Here is a 26,434-nt window from a genome sequence, read left to right on the forward strand (position 1 = left end):
AGGTCTGCCAGGGGAGGCCAGCCCTGGACTACTGACCAACATCAGCATGGCCTTAGGGAGCAGCCCCACCAAAAACCTTGCTGTTATTTAGGAAGCCCTCCCGAGGGTCAGGCACTGTACATTTCGCCTGCGTCGTCTCTTTCTCTCTGGGCAGGTTATTAGCCCTCTTCCAGCAGACACGGGCTCCAAAGGTTGAGATGCCCAAGGGCACACAGTCAGTGGCAGAGCAGGATTCAAACCAATACCTGTCACTTAATTCAGAGACATGGATGCCTATTGACACACTGGACAGTGCCCCCTCTCCTGCGGCCTCGGCTAGGCCAGAGCTGAGCACCCGGCAGGCCCAGCTGGTCACAAGCCCCCGTTTCCTCCTGTCACAAGGAAACAAGCACCTAAGCCCTGGCACCCTGGAGATTCACAGCAGAAATCTTCCTGGGAATGGCAAGTCCAGGCCCCAGCTCTGAGAGGAGAGGAAACACAGCTCAAAACACACTTGGCTGCAGAATTCCCTTTAATGCTGTGGCCTGCAGCTGGAGGTTGATGGGGGTCTGAGGGGCTGCAGACCCCTCCTGCCTCCAGCCCTGGGGTCCTCAGGCACCAAGCGACCAGGTAGTGAGAAGCCAGGGGTCCTTACCCCTGTGCTCCTGGCAGTGAGCAGGACCCAAGGCTCTCAGAGCTCCTGCGGGAGGGCATGGCCAACCTCAGGAGAGGCTGAGGTGGGGGGGCACCACTGGCCCCTAGAGGCCTGATCTTGCCAGGCTCGGGCATGGCTCGGCCTGGGGCCTGCACGGAGCAGCTAAGGGTGGAGGGGACAAAAGCAACCAGAGTTCCCAGCCTGGGACCAGTGGGCTACCCGGAAGGGAGGAGAGGGCTCGAGGAATTGGGGACAGATGTGCACTGGCGCTCTGGGCCTTTTAGGGCACGTGACTCAGGCAATCCCTGAGATGGGGAACTGGAGGACACAAGTTAGTTCTGAGAAAGCAGGGGGCGATCAGGAGCACCCCCTAGGATGATGTCCAAGGCACAAAGAAGGTGATGAGGCCTCCTCTCTGCCGGCTCCACAGTTTGTCAGACTGGCCCCTGGGCTGGGCTTCAGTATCCCCGGGTCACGTGAGCCTTGCTCTCAGGGTCGGCAGGCACCTCTGAGGAGTCGATTGGCTGGTAGGAACTGCGCTCCTCTGAGGGCCCAAGGAAACCTGGGGGGTTGGAGAGAAAGAAAAAAATGAAGGGTTAAGACTTAGGAAATTCCACGAGGCCAAACCAAGGTCCCCCTACTCCCCACCACCAATCCCACCCCAACAAGAAAAGCCAGAGCTGGGCATCCAGGTACCCAGGACAGACAGTGGCAGCAGCCCCAGGCACCAAGCCTTTAGCATGTATCACTTATTCAGTCCTCCTGTAACCCTATAGAGCAGGGTATTTTTTTGTCCCTACTTTACAGACGAGGAAACCGAGTGTTAAAAAGATAAACTGCCTTGCTTGAGATTATAAAGCTTGAAGCAGAGGACACTAGGATTCCAACTGATGCAGCACGGTGCTAAAGACAGGGCTCAGCCACTGTGCCTCGGTGCTTCCCTGGGAGCGCGTGCTCAGGAATCTGGCCGAGGGATGCCCAGCCCCGGACCCACGGGCTCCCCTCCAGCTCCTCTCCCGGACAGTGGACATCGTTGTACAGCCTCCAGAAGGCCCCCGGGCTGGCGCAGCTGCAGAGCCCAGATGGTGCCAGGCAGGCTGTTGGCTTCTGGGTGCCATACCCTTCACTCCCATCCTCACTCCCTACATCTGTCCTGTGCTCCTGAACAAGCCCCCAGCACCCCAGGCCTCTGTCTCCTCATCTGTCTAATGGAGGGACAGTGCTGGCTCCTCCCTACCCCGGGGCAGGTCCGGGCAGCCTGGTGGTTTGCCAAGGGTGGGCAGCCCTGGGCCATTCCCGTCCTCAACCCAGCTGCTCCCCCAGCAGGTCTCAGGCCACTTTTCTCAAGAGTGAAAGGCAGAAGACCACAGGTCTCCCCACTTCTCTCAAAAAGGACATGAGAACGGTGTCACAGGGGGCTGGGGAAGGGCTGCAACAAGCAGGGGTCCAGCTCAGGGCTGGCTTTGGCTGGGGCCCCCAGGACCCAGGCCAGCACTGGCTCTCCCCTGGTTGCCCAGACCCCTAGGTGGCAGGAAAGGGGGTTCCAGCGATGGGGCTAGAGGGAGCTGAGAGGGAAAGCTGGCCCTGCAGGTGCCTATGGGATCAGGCCCCCAGTCGCACCCATGTTTAAGCTGAGAGAAGGACATGGCACCATAGCCAGGCAGGGATGGCCAGGGGACCCCCGGGTTCCTCTAGGAGACCAGAAACTTGCATACCTTTCAGCCTAGTGCCCAGAGCCCATACCAGGCCCCACCCTGCACCTTGAATCCCTGTCTCAGGGGGCAAGGTTGGCTCCCTGGGACAGGGGCTGGGGGGCGGGCAAGGCAGAGACCGAGGAGAGGAGAGGAGACAGCAGTGCCAGCACCGGGGCTGGTGGGAGGGGAACTGGGGAGCTGGCTGGAGGTGGTAGCCTCACCAACGTGGACCAGGAGCTCACCCCCACGCTCCCGGTACATGTGGTAGACGAAGAAGCAGGAGATCGGCTTGAGGATCAGGTTGAGGATGGCCATGCCTGCACTGAAGCGCACTGTGTCCGAGAGGTTGGACCTCGGGTAGAAGATGCCAATGTAGATCACATCCAGGAAGATGGTAGCCACCAAGCCACCCAGAAACTGCAAGACAGCCAGGCACAGTGCCGAGGGGTGACCACAGTGTCATTAGGGTGGTGAGCGTGCTGCTGCCCTGTCACCCCATCCCCCCACCATATATACCAGACTGGAAGCTCCATTTGTGCCCTACTGTGTCCTTGGGGTTTGCTGGAAGACAGACCAAGACAGCAGGTGGGACTCTGCAGACTAGATGCCTGACTGAGGACTGCAGGGCTGAGAGCAGGGATGGGGTCCCTATTGGGACCCAGCCTGCAGGCTCTGACAGAGTCCTCTCCCCCAACTCTTCTCATCCTTGAGGCCATGATGAGGCACAAGACGTGGGCTCAGAACCTCTAAGATAGAAGGTCCCTTGGAATTCACTGGTTCCATCTCCACCACCGAAGAAATCCGTCTCTAACCATCCTGAGAGGCCAGTGCTGGTGCTCACAGCCACGGGGTCTGAGCGGGTGTCCGGGGGCTCCTGGTAGGACAGTTTAGCCAGACTGTGTCCACTCTGACCTCACAAAGTGGTTGAGCTCCCTCTTCATGGGAGGCCCTCCCTATTAGGGGGGCCCTCAAGGAGGGTTACTGGCGCATGCCCTACTGCCCTCCAGGAACGGCCAATCTCATGGGGCACTGGTGGGAGTCCACCCCATGCCCCTTTTGGGAAAACAATGAGGAGACTCTCTGAGCCAGGCAGGCAGAGCAGCAGGCCAGGCTAGTGAAGATACATGTGGGCTGGGAGCCTGGACTCTAAAAAATGGAAAATGGGGAAAAAAGAAGGCAGAGAAGACAGGACAGGGAAAGGGGAAGACGGAGCTGGGCCTACAACCACCCTGAAGCCGGTTCCCTGGCTGCTCCCCCAGCTTACCATACTTATGGCGTCAACAGAGTCCCTCTGCGCCATGGCCCACACGCCCAAGGCCAGGATGGGGAAGTTGGTCCAGGCATAGGGGCCCTGGAACACGATGCAGCCCCTGCGGGAGGAGGCACCTGAGTCAAGTCAGGAGGTGCCCTCTAGGTGCCCACCCCTCCTACAGGTCACCTCCTGGGGCGCTGTCTCAGGGCCCCCATGAGTAGAGGCCACAGTCGGCCTCGTTCCCCTCTCCATTCCCCTACTTCACACCCATGTGCCAAAAATGTCAGCACATCCCATCGGCTCTGCTTCCCAAATGGATCCGGAATCTGGCCATATCCATCCAAGTCCAAACCACCATCTTCTCCTACTGGGATTGAGCATTTCGCTGTAGCCTCTCCCCATTGTTCCCCTAACTTCCACTCCTGCCCCATCCTGGTCATTCCATAAATGCGCTTGCATGCATACTAAGTCACTTCTGTCGTTTCCGACTCTTTGCGACCCCATGGACTGTAGCCTGCCAGCGTCCTCTGTCCATGGGATTCTCCAGGCAAGAATAGTGGAGCGGGTTGCCATGCCCTCCTCCAGGGGATCTTCCAGACCCAGGGATCAAACCTGTGTCTCTACGTTCCTGCACTGGCAGGCAAATTCTTCACCACTAGAGACACTTATTAACTCCTCCATAAACAGCAACCAGTAAGGTAAATCAGGGGATGTCATTTCTCTGCTAAAAGTCCTCCAACACTTTCTTGGAATAAAATTCAGACCCTTGATCATGGTCTACAGGGCCCTGTGGGGTCTGATGACACAGCCCAGCCTATGGCTCCCATCCACTGCCTTGCCGTTCCCTCTACCTGAACACTTGGTCCGTTCTTGTCATTTTAGCCTCGGCTCATATGTTAACTCTGAGACTCTTTCCCTGACTGCCCCACTGTAAGGACCACCTTCTAACACAATGCCCACTCTCTTATCTTGTAGGGCATCGCTACTAACTAAACTGTTTGTCCATTCAAAGAAAAGAATAGTTAACCCAGACCCCTTACTAGTATCTGGCACAGTCACGAGTGCTTGAAATGGGTTCATTTATGTGCATATGCGTTAACAATCCTTGTAAAGAGGCACTACGGTCATCTTCATTTTACAGATGAGGAGACTGAGGCCCAGAGAGGTCAAGGAACTTGCCCAAGGTCACACAGCTGCTAAGTGGCAGAGCTGAGATTTAAATCCAGGCAGTCTGGCTCAAGAGGCCATGCTCTTACCCACGTGGACGGCCCAAGCACAGAGTGGGGTGCTTCATAAATATAAATGACATTCCCTGAAGTATACCATATGGGAAACATGTGCAAAGCAGTTAAGTGCAGAGCACCATAGGGCTTACTTGGAAATCAGTCATCTCATTTTTTGGTTTTGAGAAAGCAAGTGCTGGGGCCCCAGCCTGGACTCATTAACTCAGAGTCTTGGGGAGTGTGCCTGAGAAATCTGGATTTTCACTCTGCTCTCCAAGGCCATTAACCATGATGATCACTGCTCCTGTTATTCATACCCACGAACACGTACACTGCACTTCCACGTCTGCAAAATGCACACGTGAGCTCAATGGTTTCCAGTCTTGGTCGGGCAGAAAAATCTCCCCAGAAACTCAACAGATAAAGCAGATAAAGCAGAAGGTAATGATGAAAATCACCCTGAAGTCCCCGGGCCTCCCTTGTGTAGGCCTGGGCAGTGTCTGGTGAGCAGAGCAAGGCCATGCTTCTTCCTCACAGCTCCTGAGGGCCGTGCATCCTTGCACCCATTTTACAGATGGAAACCAAGGTACTGAGAAGTGGAGTCACTTGATGAAGGTGACCCGGCTGGAACACGGCAGGGCTAAGGACATGACCAGGGTCAGTCTAAATCCTGAGTCTACTGTCTCTGGGCAGGGGGTATGAAATGGGTGAGGGTCCACGCCTAAGTGAGTGACCTCACCCTCGTACTCAGATTCATCATGTGTCTACTTGCTGAGCTGCTGAGTTAACCTCCAAAGGCACCCTCAATAAATGTCAGCAATTATTATGGTTTCAGAAATTGTGTTTTCACCTTTAGATGACTTAAGAGGATAAGTGGGAAGGTCAGTAATACTCTCACATTATAGCTGAGAAAATGACTCAGGGGGTTTGAGTGGCTCACCCAAGGTCACAGACACACAGAGCTCCACCGGACATCCACCCCAGCAAGGTATGAGAGGCCAGCCCCTAGGCTTCAGCACCTTACAGCCCCAGATGCAAAGGCCCTAGTGGAGGAACCAGAGGGATGCCAAGCCCCAAAGGGCTTAGGTAGTGTCTGGAGAAAGGTCTGAGCTGTCAGTACTGCCCCCTGGGCTGCTGTCTTCCTGAGGATGAGGGCTAGAAGCTCCTAGGGTCAGTGATGGCAAAGGCCTCTGTGTACCACCTGCCCCTCCAACATCCTTGAGACACAGGAGCTTGCTAATGATGATCTTGACAGATGAGCTATTTAGTCTTGGAACGGGTCGGGAGACATGGACAAGACCCCAGGAATACATGTGGACAGGACCCAGGATACACGTGGACAAGACCCCAGAGAGACATGTGGACCCAGATCTCGGGAGACCAGGGGGACACAGAACTGGACACCCACACTCACTCACCAGGTTGTCAGCAGCCAGTGAACCAGGAGGATTGCCTGTGGCACAAAAAAAGAGGGGGTGAGGTAAAGAAGAGAACTGCGACTGTGACTACCATGGTGGTAGGATGAATGGGCAGCAAAGCTTCTGGAACCAAAAAACACCAGAAGCCCCTGCCTAGGACCTAAGAGGGCTTCAGGATGTCTGCTCAAACACCAGCAAGAGAGTGGCCCCCAACAGTGGCAGAAAAGGAGGAAGAGCACAGGTCAGGCCAGAGGACACTGCCAGGTCACCCCTCCCCGGTCCCTTGGGGCAGCTGACACCCACACCCCTTCCTGTTTCTAAAGCTGGAAGCTCCTTTGGGGAACCTGGGAATCTCTTCTGAAACCAGAGGAGGCCTCGATGGCTGGAAGGGGCTCAAATGAGGCTGATTTCAGTACACTGGAGCTGGGGTGCCGTGTGGGGCTGAGCAGATGCCCAGTGCATCCAAGGAATGGGAGAGCAGCCCGGGGGCAGGAGACCAGAGGGGAAAGGTGGGCCTGGAGGACCTCGGCAAGGAGCATGGACTTCATCTCAAGGGCGCTGAAGAAGTCACCAGGAGCTTTTCTGCAGGAAGGTAACATGTTAGGATTTATACTAAGAGTCCGTGCACTGTCCCACCCTTTTTATTGACACATATGTCCTTCAGAGACAGCCCTCTTTACTGGAACTGGTCTCTATTCCCAGAAATCAAGAGAGTCCTGATTGCAAAGCAAGTAAAGAAGACAGTATTAGACTTTCCCGGTGGTCCAGTGGCTAAAACTCTGTGCTCCCAATGCAGGGGGTCCAGGGCTTCATCCCTGATGAGGGGAACTAGATACCATATGCTGCAACTAAAGATCTCTGTCAGTAAATATTTATTCATTTGTTTCTTTAGCTACGTCGGGTCTTACCTGCAGCACGTGGGATCTTCATTGTGTTATGCAGGCTCTCTAGTTGCGGCGCGAGGGCTTAGTGGCTCACTCAGCATGTGGGGTCTTAGTTCCTGGATCAGGGATCGAACACACGTCCCTTGCATTGCCAGGTGGATTCTTAAACCACTGGACCGCCAGGGAAGTCCCAAATAAATATTTTTTAAAAAGAAAGAGAAGAAGGAAGGAAGAAGCAGATGGATGCTATAGGGAAGGCAGGGAGAAGAAGCGGGAAACTCGGAGCTGGTGCTAAAGGGGACTTGGGGACCAGCCAGGCACAGGGGAGGGAGAGTGGGGTGTTCCAGGGTGTTCAGGTGTCCCAGAAGCATAGGCAAGGACACAACACCCAGAGCCCCGAGGAGGGGTAGGGCCAGGATGGGGCTGAGGTCGGGGGTGGTGGCGAGACGGCAGGAGTAGGGTCCAGTGGTGGACAAGGACCTTTAAGGGAGTTTGCTCCAGGCACCAAGGGTTCAAGGATGCCAAGAGCCTGAGGCAGCGGCGGCATGCTGGGCCCAGAGAGCAAGGGTGGACACAGCAAGGACTGCAGTGAAAGGCCCAGGTTTCTAGTCTTGTGCTCAAGGGGGTGGGGAGTGTTAAGGAGAGGATGCCACCTGCAGCAAGGAACTCTGGCTGCATTTCTAGAAGAATCACTATTGGACTTCCTTGGTGGTCCAGTGGTTAAGAATCCACCTGCCAATGTAGTGGACACGGGTTCGATCTCTGGTCTGGGAAGATCCCACATGCCATGAGGCAACTAGGTGCTGCGTGCTACAGCTACTGAGCCTCAAACCTAGAGCCTGTGCAGCAAGAGAAGCCACAGCAACAAGAAGGCTGAGTGTGGCAACTAGAGAGTATCCCCAGCTCACCACAAGTAGAGAAAGCCTGCACGCAGCAATGAAGACCCAGTACAGACAAAAAAAAAAAAAGAGTTATTATTTATTGCACATCTGCAACGTGCCAGGCCTGGGCCCAATGTCTCACATGACCTTCTCTGAGCTTCTGAAGCAGATACTAGAATCATTCCCATTTTACAGTCAAGAAAACCAGGCTCAGAGGTAAATTAAGTTGATCATGACTCCACTGATGGCAAAACTGTAATTAAATGGGAAGTCTGACTCCAAAACTAGGGCTCCTAACCTTTGTGCTAGAGAGAGAAGCTCTTTGGGCTTGGACACACATGGATGTTTTCCACACGGGGTGGGGGGCAGATGACATCTGGGGCAGATGGCCAGGATACCCCAACTTGCCCCCAGTGCTCAGGTTAAGTGAACCAAGTCCAGACTGTGGTGCCCAACCCCTAAAGAACTCCTCTTCCAGCTACAAAGGACTAGGAGAATGGCTCTTTAAGGACCAACACACCTGACTGTACAGAGGTCTCAAGACACCAAAAAAGCTGAGCCTACATGACTGAGAGTTGGACCATAAATAAGGCTGAGTGCTGAAGAATTGATGCTTTTGAACTGTGGTGTTGGAGAAGACTCTTGAGAGTCCCCTGAACGGCAAGGAGATAAAATTAGTCAATCTTAAAGGAAATCAATCCTGAATATTCACTGGAAGGATTGATGCTGAAGCTGAAGCTCCAATACTTTGGCCACATGATGTGAAGAGCTCCTTAGAAAAGACCCTGATGCTGGGAAAGACTGAAGTCAGGAGGAAAAGACAAAGGGTGAGATGGTTGGATGGCATCACCGACTTAATGGACATGAGTTTGAGCAAACTCCAGGGGTTGGTGAAGGACAGGGAAACCTGGCGTGCTGCAGTCCATGGGGTTGCAAAGAGCTGGACACAACTCAGCAACCGAACAAGAACAATATGACAGAAGGCTAGCTCTGGAAGGAATTTTGGTCACTACCTACCTTTATTAATGAGTGCTTCCTATGTGTCAGGCACCAAGATAAGATTTTTCTGCCTGTGGACGCGTTTCATCCTTACAATCCTCTGAAGCACAATTTCCCCCATTTTACAGTTGAGAAAACCAAGGCTCAACGGTAAGTAATCTGCTCCAGGTCACAGAGCAGAGCCAGGATTCAATCCCGACTTAGCCAGGTGTTGTTCCACCCAGGGCCTGAGTGTATGTGCCCTCCTATTACAAAGATGTGGAAACCAAGGCAGAGTAGAACTAGTCTTCTGAGGTTTTCCCCAGGGACTGAGGAGTGAGTGGATTTCCCTGGTAGTTCAGTTGGTAAAGAACCTGCCTGCAATGCAGGAGACCCCAGTTCAATTCCTGGGTTGGGAAGATCTCCAGGAAAAGGGATAGGCTACCCATTCCAGTGCAAAGAAACAGCGGAGTACAATAGAATGGGAAAGACTAGAGATCTCTTCAAGAAAACTAGAGATACCAAGGAAATATTTCATGCAAAGATAGGCATAATAAAAGACAGAAATGGTATGGATCTAACAGAAGCAGAAGATATTAAGAAGAGGTGACAAGAATACATAAAAGAACTACACAAAAAAGATCATAATGACCCAGAAAACCACGATGGTGTGATCACTCACCTAGAGCCAGACATCCTGGAGTGTGCAGTCAAGTGGCCTTAGGAAGCGTCACTATAAACAAAACTAGTGGAGGTGATGGAATTCAAGCTGAGCTACTTCAAATCCTAAAAGATGATGCTGTGAAAGTGCTGCACTCAATATGCCAGCAAATGTGGAAAACTCAGCAATGGCCACAGGACTGGAAAAGGTCAGTTTTCATTCCAATCCCAAAGAAAGGCAGTGCCAAATAATGTTCAAACTATTGCACAATTGCACTCATCTCACACACTAGCAAAGTAATGCTCAAAATTCTCCAAGCTAGGCTTCAACAGTATGTGAACTGAGAACTTCCAGATCTTCAAAATGGATTTAGAAAAGGGAGAGGAACCAGAGATCAAGTTGCCAACATCTGTTGGATCATAGAAAAAGCAAGAGAATTCCAGAAAAACATCTACTTCTGCTTCATTGACTACACTTAAGCCTTTGACTGTGTGGACCACAACAAACTGGAAAATTCTTAAAGATGGGCATACCAGACAACCTTATTTGCCTCCTGAGAAATCTGTATGCAGGTCAAGACGCAACAGTTAGAACCGAACATGGAACAATTTACTGGTTCCAAATTGGGAAAGGAGTATGTCCAGGTTGTAAATCGTCACCCTGTTTATTTAACTTATATGCAGAGTACTTCATGTGAAATGCCGGGCTGGAAGAAGCACAAGCTAGAATCAAGAATTCGGAAAGAAATATCAATAACCTCAGATATGCAGATGATACCACCCTTATGGCAGAAAGCAATTAAGGTGAAAGAGGAGAGTGAAAAATCTGGCTTAAAACTCAACATCCAAAAAACAAAGATCATGGCATCCAGTCCCATCACTTCATAGCAAATAGATGGGGAAACAATGGAAACAGTGACAGAGTTTATTTTCTTGGGCTCCAAAATCACTGTAGATGGTGACTGCAGCCATGAAATTAAAAGACACTTGCTCCTTGGAAGAAAATCTATGACAAACCTAGACAGCATGTAAAAAAGCAGAGACATTACATTTTTGGACAAAGGTCCATATAGTCAAAGCTATGGCTTCTCCGGTAGTCATGTATGGATGTCAGAGTTGCACCATGAATAAAGTTGAGCACCAAAGAACTGATGCTTTTGAATTGTGGCGTTGGAAAAGACTCTTGAGAGTCCCTTGGACTGCAAGATCAAACTAGTCAATCCTAAAAGAAATCAGTTCTGAATATTCATTGGAAGGATTGGTGCTGAAGCTGAAAGAAAGTGAAAATCCAAGTTGCTCAGTCATTTCCAACTTTTTGTGACCCCCATGGACTATACAATCCATGGAATTCTCCAGGCCAGAATACTGGAGTGGGTAGCTGTTCCCTTCCCAGTGATCTTCCTAACCCAGGGATGGAACTCAGGTCTCCCACATTGCAGGCAGATTCTTTACCAGCTGAGTGACCAGGGAAGCCCAAGCTGAAGCTCCAATATTTTGGCCATCTTATGCGAAGAGCTGACTCATTAGAGAAGACTCTGATGCTGGGAAAGATTGAGGGCAGGAGGAGAAGGGGACAACAGAGGATGAGATGGTTGGATGGCATCACCGATTCAATGTACATGAATTTGAGCAAGCTCTGGGAGTTGGTGATGGACAGGGAAGCCTGGTGTGCTGTAGTCCATGGGGTCACAAAGAGTTGGACACGGCTGAGCGATTCAACTGAACTATATCCACTCCAGTATTCTTGGGCTTCCCTTGTCGTTCAGATGGTAAAGAATCTGCCTGCAATGCGGGAGACCTGGGTTCCATCCCTGGGTTGGGACGGTCCCCTGGAGGAGAGCATGGCAACCCATGCCAGTATTCTTACCTGGAGAATCCCACTGACAGAGAAGCCTGGTGGGCTACAGTCCATGGGGTTGCAAAGAGTCAGACACGACTGACTAAGCACATGGAAGAATGAGTGCATGTGTGCTCGGTCATGTCCGACTCCTTGAGATCCCATGAACTGTAGCCTGCCAGGCTCCTCTGTCCATGGGATTGTCTAGGCAAGAATACCAGAGTGGGTTATCATGTCCTCCACCAGAGGGTCTTCCCAACCCAGGGATCAAACCCATGCCTCCTATGACTCCTGCATTGCAGGTGGATTCTTTACCACTTGAGACATCCAGGATGCTGCAGGGACTGAAGAAGGGTGATCAAACTGTGCCAGGTTACTTAATCATTTACAGGTTAAGTTGGCATCGCTGACACCTGCTTGGCCTCCACCCTGCAGATTCAAAGGTAAGTCGGGCAGATGCAGTCTTAGGCTGCCCTTCCAGAACTGACACCTGGCAGTCCGGGTGGGGTGGGGGGGAACACCTGCTAACCAAAAAATTACCTAAGGAGTATGGGGTCCGAACAGACAGTCTGTTGGAAGGAAGTAATGGCGAAGAAAAGGACCCTCATTCTGGATCAGAGGAGGGGAGCACTGGAGGCTTCTCTGAAGGATGATGTTTCAGGGGAGATGAAGTGGGTGAGCAAGGAGTTAACCAGGGACAGAGGGGGAAAGAAGAGCATTTCGAGCCAAAGGGACAGCACCTGCAAAGGCTCTGTGACGGAAGGTAGCATGGAACCTTCTGGAGACTGAAAAGAGGCCCATGTGGCTGGAGTGGAAGAGGAGAGTAGAGGAGGGACAGGAAGCTGGGGTGGGGCTGGGGGGCAGGGCTGAGCCTGGGAGGTGTGGGAGAGAATTCTGATCTTTATCTTGAGAGCAAAACACGGTCCTCTCTGACAGGAAGTCCTGCCCACAGAGGGGAAGGGACCTGCCACACGCGGCCAGCCAGGTGGTCCCGGTGTTGGGTTTTTAACTAAGACAAGAAACCAAGGAAGGAGTCACAGTCATATATATCACTTCTCCACTCCCCAACATCAACACTGAGTCCTTCCCTCCCTCAACTTCTATCTCAGAAACAGTCTTCATTCCCAAATGCTCTGGTTCCCACCTCTAGACTGGGCACACAGCAGGTCTTTAATAAACGGATGCTCCTGGCCTGCTGCTGCTAAGTCGCTTCAGTCGTGTCCGACTCTGTGCGACCCCATAGACGGCAGCCTACCAGGCTCCCCCGTCCCTGGTTAACTCCTTGCTCACACCTACCAGGCTACCCCGTCCCTGGGATTCTCCAGGCAAGAACACCGGAGTGGGTTGCCATTTCCTTCTCCAATGCATGAAAGTGAAAAGTGAAAGTGAAGTCACTCAGTCGTGTCCGACTCTTAGCAACCCCATGGACTGCAGCCTACCAGGCTCCTCCATCCATGTGATTTTCCAGGCCTGGCCTGCGGATCCCAGAAAAGGAAAGGCAGCGACACGCAGGAAAGCCTGTGAGGAAACCATTCTATAATCTGTGGGATAAAGTACTTCCTGGAGCCGGAAAAGCCTGTAATATGGAGTGAGCACCTGGCTAAGCCCCCAAACTAGGCCCTCTCTTTGGAGAAGAAAACAGTATGACCTGGAAATCCTGTGGGCCTTTAGCAGACACACCTCCCCTCAGTGCAACATCACTTTTGTTTGCTCAATATTTAGGAAACTTAGCACCAGTGGAGTACGTCTCTTCAGCCGTGGGAAAATAAACCCATGAAGACTAAGCCTCGTCGGCTAGTTTCCCCATCTTTGTAATGGGAGGGCACACCCACTCGGGCCCAGAGGGGTTGAATGTGCAGGAAAGCTCCAACAAAAAACCTAGCCAAGAATCTAAAAAAGAGTGAATACAGGTATATGTTTAACTGATTCACTCTTCTGTACACCTGACACTAACACAACATTGTAAATCAACCATACTCAATAACTGCAGCCATGAAACGAAAAGACACTTGTTCCTTGGAAGGAAAGCTATGACCAACCTAGACAGTGTATTAAAAAGAAGAGACATCTTTTTGCCACCAAAGGTCCGTATAGTCAAAGCTATGGTTTTTCTAGTAGTCACGTATGGATGTGAGAATTGGACCATAAAGAAAGCTGAGTGCTGAAGAATTGAAGCTTTTTGCATTGTGGTATCAGAGAAGACTCTTGAGAGTCCCTTGGACTGCAAGGAGATCATACCAGTCAATCCTAAAGGAAATCAACCCTGAATATTCACTGGGAGGACTGATGCTGAAGCTGAAGCTACAATACTTTGGCCAGGTGAAGAGTCGACTCATTGGAAAAGGCCCTGATGCTGGGAAACATTGAAGACAAAAGGAGAAGAGGGTGGCAGAGGATGAGATGGCTAAATAGCATCACTGACTCAATGGGCATGAATCTTAGCAAATTCTAGGAGACAGCGAAGGACAGGGGAGTCTGGTGTGCTGCCGTCCATGGGCTCACAAAGAGACATGACTTAGCGATTAAACAACAACACATTTCAATAGAAATTAAAAAAGAAAAAGGAACCCAGCCAAACCAGCCCTGCCCTCTCCCACAGCCCTTATCTCAGCACAAAAGAACTGTCTGCTGGCTCTGGGGGAGGTTTCTGGTTACCAAGAGAATACTGGGGAGTCTCAGATACGGCCACAGAGATGGGGCAGAGAGGGGTGCATGTGCCCAGCATGTGCCCCGGAGGCCTGACTGCTCCCGGCTGGGCAAGAGGAGAGACTTGAGCTCCTGGACTCTTCATGTAGCGCCTGGCCTGGCAGGCTGCCTGGCCCTTTCCCAGCCAGTGTTCAATGCGTCAGAAGACCAAGGGAGAGAGAGACCGGCCATGGCAGCAGGGGCTTGTAAGATGCTGGACTAGGGGTAGGAGACCTGAGTTCTGGTCCAGGAGCCACCTCCTTTTGTGTTGGAGCCCTGGGTTCCTCCCTGGTGACATGAAGGCAGCATCTATCACCCTCGTGTCCCAAAGGGGCGCCTCAACCAGAAAGAGACAGGCATCTGACAGTCAGTCACTGGATGTTTCCATGAAATAACTGTAAGCACCTCCCTGGGGGCTCAGTGGTAAAGAATCCGCCTGCCAATGCAGGAGATCCGAGTTCAATCCCTGGGTCAGGAAGATCCCCTGGAGAAGGAAGTGGCAACCTGCCCCAGTATTCTTGCCTGGAGAATCCCATGGAGAGAGGAGCCTGGTGGGCTACAGTCCATGGGGTCACAGAGAGTTGGACATGACTGAGCGACTGAACAACAACAACCACAACCTCTGCAGACAGTCATCCTGAAACCATGTCACCTACAGCAACCCCTGCTACTGATGCAGATGTACCTGCCGCATATCTACACTGCCCTGAACACTTGGCCCATGTCATCCTTGTGACTGTCTGGGGTAGAGTTTTAACCTTTATGTTTCACTTATGAAGACACTGAGGCTGTGAGAGATTCGTTGGCCCAAACAGTTATGTATGACAAGAGAGCCCAGATGCAAATCGCAGAATCAGTCGCTTGGGTCTGAGTTTTTCTGCTAATAAAAACATGATGTGGGTTTCCCTGGTGGCTCAGTGGTAAAGAATCCGCCTGCCGATGTAGGAGACACTGGTTTGATCCTTGATCCAGAAAGATCCCACATGCTGCAGGGCAACCGAGCTCATGGGCCACAACTACTGAGCCCATGTGCTTCAACTACTGAAGCCTGTGTGCCCTAGAGCCCGTGCTCTGCAACAAGAGAAGCCACTGCCGCGAGAAGCCCATGCTCCACAACTAGAGGCTGGGCCCCGCTGATTGCAACTAGAGAAAACCTGCACAGCAACAAAGACACAGTACAGCCAAAAATAAACACATAAAATAAAGATAAAATAAAAAAACAACAAAACTGTGAAGCTACATCACCTCCTGGACCACTGGATCCTCCTCTTAGCATCCTAGAAGGTAGGGTCTATTTTTATGCTCTTTTTATTGTGAAGAAACTGATATTCAGAGAGGTTAAGAAACCTGCTTCAGGTCACACAGCTGGTAAGCAGCAAAGCCTGGCCTTGGAGGGAGATCTGACTGGCCCCAAAGCCTGTGCTCTACCCACTGTACTACAGTGCTAGGATCTGGAAGAGCAAGGGAAGAGTGGATGGAAATGAGTATGTCTGACCAGGAGGAAGGAAGGCTAAGGGGAAACCGAGGGGTCCTTGGACCAGGATTCAGACCCTTCATTTGTCACTGAAGGCCTCATGGCAGTGGGGCTGGGACTGCCTAGCCAGGTGGTCGACAGACTTGAGGTCACCATAAAGAATGTTTTTTTTCTTTGCCCATACCATATAGGCTTGCAGGATCTTAGTTCCCTGACCAGGGATTGTACCTGGGCCCCAAGCTGTGAAACCACGGAGTCCAAACCCCTGGACCACCAGGGAATCCCCCTCCATACAGATTAATATACAGAATATATTTTTCCTGGGAATTTCCTGTTAGGGGCAGTGGTTAGGACTCTGTGCTTTCACTGCCAAGGGGGCAGGTTCAATCCATGGTCGAGGAACTAAGATCCCACTAGCCATGTGGTGTGGCCAAAACAAAAAATAAACAAAAAACCCAGAATATATTTCTTAGTCCTGTGCAAACATTCAGTGGCCTATTGAATGAGGCAGCAAGATCCCCAAGGAGCCCCAAGGGCTGAGCCCAGGGGGCGGTAGTCAGGGCTGCCAGAGACGGGAGGCAGAGGCAGGCAGTGGTTGACTGTGTGGCTGCTGGAGCCAAGTATGTGGATCAGACCCCAGCTCCATGACTTAGAGCTGTGTGACTCCGGGCCATCACCTGAGCTCTCACAACTGCCGCTTGCTCTTCTAAAGTGAGGACAATAATGCTCCATGGGGGTGTTGTGTGGCTATGTAGAGGTGGAGGGGTCTGTGAAACATTCAACACACTGCCTCCTAGGTAGTCAGCCTCCGGGACACGGCTATGCATGTGCTCAGTTCCTTCAGTCGTGTCCAACTCTTTGTGACCCCATGGACTGTAATCTGCCAGGTTCCTCTGTCCATGGACAAGCAATACTGGAGTGGGTTGCCGTTTCCTACTCCAGGGGATCTTCTCCACCCAGGGACTGAACCCATGTCTCCTGCATCACAGGTGCGTTCTTTACCACTAAGCCACCTGGGAAGCCCCGAGACAAGGCCGTCCATGACTATTGTGCAGTCAGGTTCCGGAATTCTTAACCCTCGTGCTATACTACCCCCTTGCACCCTCCTCCCAAGGGCCTTTTCTCACAAGCCCTCATGAACCCAAGTCTAGAACTTTCTAAACTCTCACAATGACGTTCCTTCAGCTCAGGACTTGCCTCATGTGTGGCGTTGGGTTAGGAACTACCTGGAGGGCCCGGGGCAGCTGCTTCTATTCACCTGGCACCACTGCCTACTGTGGGTGGGCTGGGCACAAGCAGGCATTGAGCCAATGCCCCAGGAATGTGTGAAAGGAGGGCATGGGTAAGTGCAGGGTCAGGGGGATTGGGCATTTTCTGAGCTCCCAAGGGGTTCTGATCTCAGAATATCCCACTTAGACTCCTGTGGGAGGCCAGAAAAGACAACAACAAAAACAGAACCCCCAGTTAATCTTTAATTTCAGATAATGAATAATTTTCTAGACTGTTCCAAATATTGCCTGGGATATAAGATCCACTGGAGAAGGGATAGGATACCCACTCCAGTATTCTGGGGCTTCCCTGGTGGCTCAGTTGTAAAGAATCCACCTGCAATGTGGGAGATCTGGGTTCAATCCCTGGGTTGGGAAGATCCACTGCAGAAGGGAAAGGCTACTCACTCCAGTATTCTGGCCTGGAGAATTCCATGGACTGTAGAGTCCCTGGGGTCACAAAGAGTTGGACATGACTGAATGACTTTCACTTTTCATACTTAGATTAAGAAATTTATTCATTGTTGATCTTAAATTCAAACTCAACTGGATGTCCTCAATGTTACCTGGCAACCCTAGCTGTTCACGACCTCTCGGCACTTACTTGTCTCTGATTGGTAGCAGCTAAGACCCTTGGAGATATGGTGTTTTATTTCTCAAGTCAAAGAAAGGACCAGCGGTTTCACTGTGGGCACTGAAAGCCAGCAAAGCTCACATCTGTGGTCACGTGTGGCCTGTGAGCCCATAAAGTTTCTCCAAAAAAAAAAAAAAAAAAAGGCCACAAACAGACTAAGCCCTCCCACTGGGCATTAACTGTCAAAGCAGAAGTGGGCCCTAATGGTGGCCAGGAAAGGACACAGCTTTGAAGTTTGACCCTGATGGGTTCAAATTCTGACTGTCACTTAATCTCTGTGGGGCCTTGACAAGTTACCTATCTGGTCTGAGCTGAAGTTGGCTCAACTACAAAAATCTCAGAAGGTTGATGCGATTTAATAACCTGGCACACCACAGACGCCCCAAGAATGAGGGCTCACTCCCTTGTCAGTTCCTGCCCCTCTGTCCCTTTCCTCCTTCCCCCTTAATAATTATTTCAGGCAAATCTCTAATCAGAGCAAAGGTAGTTGGCATCAACCGCACACAGCCTGGAACAGAGTGAATGTTGATACCAACGAACCTCAATTGCCCTCGTGTAAATTTCTTCCCTGCTAAACCTTCAATCCAAGCCCATTCCCTTGTCACAGCCATCTCTCCCCCTGCAGCGGCTGACTGGAAGCCTCAGAGAGGTCTGCTGAAGCAAGTGTTCAATATTAAGGAAATGTGCCCACGTTAAGTCACAGCACAGACCGTATCTAATAATCCAAATATGGATGATGTATTGTTCTGTAGTCATCTATCTCTTACATTACTTTAGTACCAGACACCATGGGTGCATAATGCTTTGTCAAGGGTGAGTAAGAGGGTACTCCTGCATACAGTCTCAAAGGAAACTGTACCCAGGCCACAGATGGCAGGTCTGGTCCAAGGTTAACACCTTTCCCCAGTGCCTCACTGGTAAAGAATCTGCCCGCAATGCAGGAGCCACAGGAGACGCAGGTTCAATCCCTGGATCAGGAAGATCCCCTGGAGGAGGCCACGGCAACCCATTCCAGTATTCTTGCCTGGAAAATCCCATGGACAGAGAAGCCTGGTGGGCTACAGTCCATAGGGTCGCAAAGAGTCGGACACGACTGAAGCAACCTAGCTTAGCTAGACCAAAGCTAAAGGCTTCAGCCTCTCAGTGGCAAACCCGGCCAAGAAGCACTGGGCTGGGGGAGGGCGGGGAGAAAAAGAAGAACAGCCTTTGGCATTCTTACAGCTCAGGAAATGAAGACACCCCAGCGAGCTACAGTGTTTTCCTAAATGTGCAAAGTTGGGGGTTTCTGCTTTTGAGTAAATTCTATTGGTGTCTGTGTTGCTTAAGAAATAAAGACGTTGAATCTATCAACTCTGAAAAACCATCTGTCTGGGATCATCTGATTTCCTTAACTTGATCTTCCCAACAAAAGAGGCGGTAAGGGCAGTGTTGGGGGTCCAGGTGAAAGCTTTACCCCTCTCTCGGTGGAGGGGAAGTGTCCTGCCTCCAAGTCCAGCCTCGGGCTCTCCGTGGGTCCCTCCCCGACACGCCTTCCCCTTTCTCCAGAGAAATTCTGGGCGCGCAGGCCAAAGCGAGCCTCAGGGGCTCAGCGCTCCCAGCAGAACCGGTCTGACTCCGGGAAGAGACGGCCGCTTCCCTCCTCCAGCTCCCTCTCGGTCTTTCCTGCCGGCCTTCTGGATCAGTCTCCCTGGTATGGTCTATCCCCCCACCTCCTTCCACCTGGCCTCTGTTGCTTCTCTTTCTCCCCACCACTCCACTTTCCCCAGACTCTCGGTCCTTTCACCTCTAAAATCCTACTTTAAAAGCGCAAATACCCAACACGCTCCGGGAGACCCGCCCCGCGCCACCCCCGCCCCGCCCATCGCCACCTTCAGGTTCACGGCTGGCAGCTCCATCGCGACCCAGCCGGACAGCACCTGCGCCACAACCGCGGGGGCTCCTGGACTCCGAACTCGGGAAGCAAACTTGCCGGCCCCGCCCCGCCGACTGCCCTCTGCCCACGCTCCAACCCCAGCTGGGCTGGGGGGCCACGTGAGTAGGTCATGTGACGGCTGCCCGGTAGCTAGGAGACGGCGTCTTGCCGCTCGAGCCATCACCGCGCCACTGCCCAGGTAGTTACGGGGCCGGGGCGGGGGGCGGCTGGAGAATGTCCAGATTTGTGTCGCAAAGGGCGCAATATCTCGCCGAGTTAAAATCCCAGCATGTGGGCCGACGGGACCACCTGCAGCCAGGAGAACTTGGGGGAACCTCCAAGTACAACCTGCAGATGTGGTAACAGCTGGTGTCTCATCCCTGAGGGCACAGTCTGTCCTCCCTCCTTCCCCAGTGAAAGTAAAGACGGTTACCTATCTCATAGAATCCTTGTGAGGATGAATGAACTAATTCATGTTTGACGAAAAAATGAATCTGACACTTGCTTTAAAGGAAAGGAAGACTTATTCAAGACTGTTGGGATCCCCTTGGGTCCTTCCCTCTGAATGCTTATTCTTATTTCCAGGAGGGGAGAGACCATGTGGAAACCTGCAAAACTGTCTGGGTGGGTCCTAAGATCCTATCAAGACACAGACTCTCTCCAGATACAAAGAATGGAGTTTTCCAGGTGGATGTGGGGTCTTCTGCAGGGCCCTGGAGTCTGCTGGCCTATTTGAATGTCCCTTTTGGAGACACAGCTGTCCAGCCCCCTAAGCAGAACAGCACATCTGCCAGAGTAACAGAGAGCCGGTAAGCTTCAGAGAGAGACCGGACAGATATGCTACACTGGGCACGATTGTTGGGATTCAGAGCCCAGAGGACTAGCTGGACCAGAGAAAAGAGTTTGAGTCCTAACTTTGTCCACTTACTGGTTCTACTTGAGCAAGTCACTTTGCCTCTCTGTGCTTACAGTTTTCTGATCTGTAAAATGAGAGAAATAATAGTATCTTCCTTGAAGGATGATTATTTTGAATTTGTTAATAAGGATTTGTTAATATATAAAAATGTTTAGAACATTGCCTGGCAGACAGCACTCAATCAGGACTTGCTACTGTTTTGATATTCATTATTAGTTAATTATCATTAATTATTGTTACTGGCATAGTACCTAGAAGAGAGGAATTCCTCAATAACTAGTGGATATTATAACATTATTATTATATTGTTTCCTTCTAAGAGATATCTCCTATAAACCCTAGATCCTAGAGGTGTTTAATCCAAGCATGTAGGTATATAATAAAACTGATCACCTTGTAAGGAGAAAATGCAAAACAAACAATTCCTGGGATTTGAGCTGACATTTATTAAGTAGTTTTGTGGCAGACAATGTGAAAAGTGCTCATAATAAATATTCATAACACCCGCCATGGTGTGGGTGCCCTTCTTATCCTGATTTACCATAAGATCCCTGAGGTTAAGAGGAGTTAAGGGGCTTTCCCAAAGGCATATCCCTAGTTGGTGTGAAACTGGGCTGGGGACCAAAGAGGTCTGGTTTCAGGACTGTGACGTAGCCACTCAGCTCCACTGCCCACATCACAGGAAAATACAGCCTGGGCTGAGATTCAAAGATGGAGTGAGGCAAGGCGGGGAAGACAGATTGGAGCCAGATGAAGCACAAGGCTGGATCTGTGGAATGTCCCTGCAGTGACACTGCCTTCATCTGACCAGCTGGGGCCAGAGGCACTCTGGGCCAAGGTGGAGGTGGGGCAGACCCAGCAGGGGTGGGGAGGGAGCCCAAAGGGACAAAGGAAAGTGAAACTGTTCTCAAAGGAGCCACTCACCCTGACTATGGAAGGACAAGTGGACCTTCACAAAGCACAGGCTTTGGGCCATATTTTTTAGGGAGTACACTTCTGGAAGTCAAGTTTAAATTTTCATGTCCCTCACCAATTCTGTCTGTCTCAGCTAAGTCTTATCCTCAGTACCTTCAGGATGAAAAGTAAATAACATGGCACAGCAAGGTGGATGTACTTGACATTGTGTGTGTGTGTTGCTTGCTCAGTCATGTCTGACTCATTGCGACCTCATGGATTGTAGCCTCTGTCTATGGGATTCTCCAGGCAGGAACACTGGAGTGGGTTGCCATTCCCTTCTCCAGAGGATCTTCCTGACCCAGGGATCAAACTTGGGTCTCCCGCATTGCAGGCATTCTTTACCGTGTGAGTCATTAGGGAAGCCTGTACTTAACATTACTGGAACTGTACACTTAAAAATGGTTAGGACGGTAAACTTTCTTTCTTTTTACCACAATTGAAAACAAAACAAAACCCAAAAGACTGTCATGCAGAATAGATGCATTCGTTTATTCATTAAGGGAATAGTTATTGAATGCCTACTTGGATGACTATCTTAGAATGGAATGGCTGGACCACATGGCGTGTGTATACTTAAGCTGTTAAGAAATTGTCAAACTGTTTTCAAAGATGGTAGTAAGCATCCAGGTTTTTTTCCTTCATAGCACTTATCAGTACTTGAAGGTATTGACCTCTCCATTCATTTGTTGACATGTTTATTGTCTGTCCCCCCTCACCCTCCTCAATCTAGACTGCAAGCCCTGGGAGGATCTTGCCATCTCCACACTTGCCTGGCACATACTGTTCAGGGAATACACCAGCTGAACCAGTGTGTTGGCACCACTTCCATCATGGGCATGGAGGAAAACCTGCCACCCACTTGTCCTCAGAATAATCCAGATTCTGTTAGGAAGCCACTCAGTGCTGCTAGTTATACAAATGCCCAATGAAGCAGTCACAGCCATTTCTTCCCCATGGTCACTTGTGTTCTTTAAAGATATTATTTGGATCCCTGGCCTGCCTCCTAGCAGAGTGATCTTAAACCTCAGGGTGATGCATGCTTGACATAACTTCTGGCACTTTGTAGGTGCTCAATAAGCAAATCACTGCTATACTGCTATGAAAAAACCACAGCATATTCTGGCATCTCTCAGCAGCTCCTGGCCCCTGATACATGTCTGTTGAAGCATCAGGGAAAGGCCCCTTGGACTGGGAGATGCTTATACCTCTTTCCCACTAGCAAAGCCTTGGAGATGGACCTCAGTGTTTCAGCATGCTGTCGCCTCCCCAGCTTTTACTGTACCCCCCCCTTCACCCGTCCCCGCCCAGTGCTGCCAATCTATATCTGTGTGACCTTGGGTTAGTTGTTTAATCTCTTTGAATTTCTTTCTGCATCTCGAAAATGGAGAGAGTGATAAACAGGCCCCAGGTGATGGGAGGCACTGAATAAGGCTTTGAAATTATTTTTAACTGTCCTCTGGGCCACAGTGTACTGGACACTCAACAGTTCTGCTGTGATCCGACCACTTCCTTCCACAACTGCGTGACATCAACAGAAAGAAACAAAACAGAGAAAGTAACCAAATATTGTCTGAAAGTCACAGGCACCTGTGAGAGAGCAGGCCCTCCCCAGGAAGCTCATTAGGGAGGGCCCAAAAGGCAGAGCTGTGGCCCCTGGGTGCCACCAGGATTCGTGCTGGATCCAGATTCGATCTGGAGACCTCTGCCCCAGTGCTGCTTCTCAGCTTGTGAGAAGTTGAGAAACACACCAGCTCTGTGTTTCTTGGCCTAAGGTCTGGCAGGCTAGGGGAAGGCCGAGGTGTTTCGCTGGTCATGAGGCAGGAGATAGATGGGCCCCCGGCTGAACAGTTTCTCCCCCGTGGACAGAGACTTCATAACAGTTTGTGCACGTGTGCTAAGTTGCTTCAGTCGTGTCCGACTCTCTGCAACCCTTGAACTGTAGCCCACCAGGCTCCTCTTTCCATAGGACTCTCCAGGCAAGATCCCTCTCCAGGGATCAAATCCATGTCTCCTGTGGCTCCTGACTTGCAGATGGATTCTTTACCTCTGAGCCACAGGGGACCCTGTTATAATAGCAGAAACTCCCTACAAGGAAGATAATGGAGGAAGCTGGGCCCTGCCAGATAAGAGATAAAAGACCACATCGTTCTCATACTCAAAGTTAAGGAGACCTCCCTAACTACACATGCGCAGAAAGGCTCCTTGGAGGTCAAAAAAGGAGGAGGCATCATCTCATAGTAAGTGATGTCTACCTACCTACTGTCATCTGCACTAAAATCCATCTTGGCTAAGTGATGGGCATGCACATGAGGGAGGACCCCGAACTAAACCAGCGCAGCCTCAGAACCAGGCAAAGGAAACCCAGAAGAAATGCCCCATAAAAGTGATTCAAACTATCACGAGGACACTCTCCCTCTGAACTCGCCCTTGTGTATATCCACACTTACTGTACTCCGTTTTTCCTCCTAACAAATACTTTGTTTCACTATTTTCTGTCTTTGTGGGAATTCTTTTCTGCAAAGCCAAAGGGTCAGGGCCTTGTCACTGACCACTGGTCTTGTTGTTCAATCCAACTCTTTGCCACCCCTGGACTGAGCATACCTATCCTTCACTATCTCCTAGAGTTTGCTCAGATTATGTCCATTGAGTTGATGATGCCATCCAACCATCTTATCCTCTCTTGCCCCCTTCTCCTCCTGCCCTCAATCTTTCCCAGCACCAGGATCTTTTTTAGTGGTTAGGATTTGGTGCTCTCACTGCTGAGACCTGACCTCAATCTCTGGCCAGGAACCAAAGTCCCGCTTCAAGCTGCTGCAGGCTGAGGCCACTCCAGATCAGTCAGGGTTGTTCTTTGTATCTGAGGATGTGATCTCTTTCTTTCTGAGCAAAGACAGTGGGAGACGGGCAGGAGAAGTGATGAAACTTGAATAGAGAACCCTGTAGGGTTGGAGTCAGTATGGCTTTCTTGAGCTCCCAGATCCTTTGGCCTGGTTTCTGGTTGATACCAAGTTTCTGAAAGTATCAAAGGTCATTGTGACTTGTCAATAAGATCATTTGTGTTCATGGTATCACTCACTCAGAGCCAGGCAAGGGATGGTTCCTGGGGAAGCACATGCCCCAGGGGTTGGGGGGGCATGTTAGGGTGGGTGACTCTCCTCTTTTCTTCCTGGGTTTTCTAAAGGAGCCTGGACATTGCCAGGAGGTGTGAGAGCCTCCTCTCCAGGGAGGCATCTGTTTGTATCACTAGTCATAAGAAAGGGAGCCTGGTTCTTTTTTTTTTTTTAATTAAATTAGTTCATATATACATAGATGAACATTTTTCATTAATAGAGACAATTTAACAATTTTATTCCTATATATATACACATACATATATATATATAAAGGTAGGTGCAAATGCGAGGAGTTTTATTATAATAATGCCTTTCGTTTTGGGAGACTTATTCTGAAACAATTATCCCAATGGCACAGAATTGAGACTTAGGGCAGCATCCATCACTAACTTTTATAGGCCCCAGTCAGTCTCCTTGAATACTCCTTCTTGAGCCCTAAAATGCAGCCAATAATTTCTAATGTTCCAGTTGCTTTGCCAGCTCCTCGGGGCCCTAAGAAAATCACTGCTGGGTGGGCCCCATCCTGGGACAGCCTCACTGAACTCTTAGCAATATTTCCCCATGCCTCCAGACACCCGAGTGCTCAAGTCAGCTATCAGAGAACTCATCACAACGCCCTGTGGACCCCATGGTGAGTGTGGAGAAGGCAGAAAGGAAACTGCCTGTGCCCTGAGGTGTCCCAGTGGTCATGTGAGATGTCAGCCAGAAAGAAAGCAATGTAACTGGCCGTCGCCCAATACAAGTCCAGCCCCTCAGCTGCACTCTAACTCTCAGTCTCATGGCATTTTCTTCATTCCCCTCATCTATTCTCCAGCAATCCTCTTTATTTTTATTGAAGTATAGTTGATTTACAACATTGTATTAATTTCTGCTGAACAGCAAAGTGATTCAATTGTATGTATATATATATAATATATGTGCACTTCCCCATTGGCTCTGTTGTAAAGAATCTGCCCACCAATGCAGGAGACATAAGTTTGATCCCTGAGTCAGGAAGATCCCTTGGAGAAGGAAATGGCAACCCACTCCAATATTCTTGCCTAGAGAATCCCATGGACAGAAGAGCATGGTTGCCTACATGGCCACACGGTCCATGTGGTTGCAAAAGAGACAGACATGATTTAGCAACTAAATACCAACAATATGTATCTATACATTCTTTATCATATTCTTTTCCATTATGGTTTATTACAGGATATTGAAAAAAGTTCCCTGTGCTATACAGTAGGACCTTGCTATTTATCCATTGTATGTGTGTGTGTGTGTGTGTGTGTGTATAGTGATTTGCATCTGCTAATCCCAGAGACTGAAGGCAAAAGGAGAAAGGCAGCAGAGGATGAGATGGTTAGATAGCATCACTGACTCAATGGACATGAATCTGAGCAAACTCCGGGAGATGGTGAAGGACAGGGAAGCTGGGCATGCTACAGTCCACGGGGTTGCAAAGAGTTGGACGCAACTTAGCAACTGAACAACTGTGAGATCACATGTGCTCACACACACACACACACACACATGGATGCATACACCTGGTGACATAAAGAGGATTGCTGGATTGGGAGTTTGAGATTGTTATTGTTGTCCATCTCTTTTGTGACCTCATGGACTGTAGCCCACCAGGCTCTTCTGTCCATGGAATTCTCCAGGCAAGAATACTGGAGTGGGTTGCCATTTCCTTCTCCAAGGGATCTTCCTGACCCAGGGATCGAACCTATGTCTCCCGCACTGGCAGGCGGATTGATCTCACAGGCTCCTTTCTAAACATGCTGACTGCCTCTTGCCTCCACCGCCTGTCCCAGTTCTGTCCTGAGTTCAGGCTGCTGCCTCCTTTTCTCTGTGTGGCCTCCCATCTCTCCACGTGAATGGGGTTGGAGTCCAAGGAGGCATGTGAGAGCTCTGGCTGCTCCTCAGTGATCGCTCAGAAACACAAACAAGGTCGGTTATGCTGCTGAGCCCTGCGGCGCCCTGGATGCCTATCTGAGGTGGGGTTTATCTTGGTGTTTACTTTCACTCA

The 26,434-nt window shown here is 50.5% G+C and overlaps 1 protein-coding gene across 2 annotated transcripts; it reads right to left on the reverse strand.

Annotated features, from left to right (window-relative positions):
* Window positions 1-493: 493 nt before the first annotated feature.
* On the reverse strand, window positions 494-19,527 carry AGTRAP (angiotensin II receptor associated protein). Of its 2 annotated transcripts, none has more exons than XM_019976746.2 (5): window positions 19,391-19,527; window positions 6,222-6,256; window positions 3,593-3,698; window positions 2,571-2,745; window positions 494-1,196 (listed from the first exon to the last, which is right to left on the reverse strand). In XM_019976746.2, exons 1-5 carry the CDS (start codon window positions 19,415-19,417, stop codon window positions 1,093-1,095), a joined length of 447 nt encoding a protein of 148 aa, XP_019832305.2. In that variant the 5' UTR covers window positions 19,418-19,527; the 3' UTR covers window positions 494-1,092. The 2 variants fall into 2 exon arrangements, with proteins under 2 accessions (XP_019832305.2, XP_019832304.2); XM_019976745.2 differs by having other exon boundaries at window positions 2,550-2,745.
* Between the last annotated feature and the right edge of the window lie 6,907 nt (window positions 19,528-26,434).

Source organism: Bos indicus, chromosome 16, assembly GCF_029378745.1.
Source record: "Bos indicus isolate NIAB-ARS_2022 breed Sahiwal x Tharparkar chromosome 16, NIAB-ARS_B.indTharparkar_mat_pri_1.0, whole genome shotgun sequence".
NCBI classification, from domain to species: Eukaryota; Metazoa; Chordata; class Mammalia; order Artiodactyla; family Bovidae; genus Bos; species Bos indicus.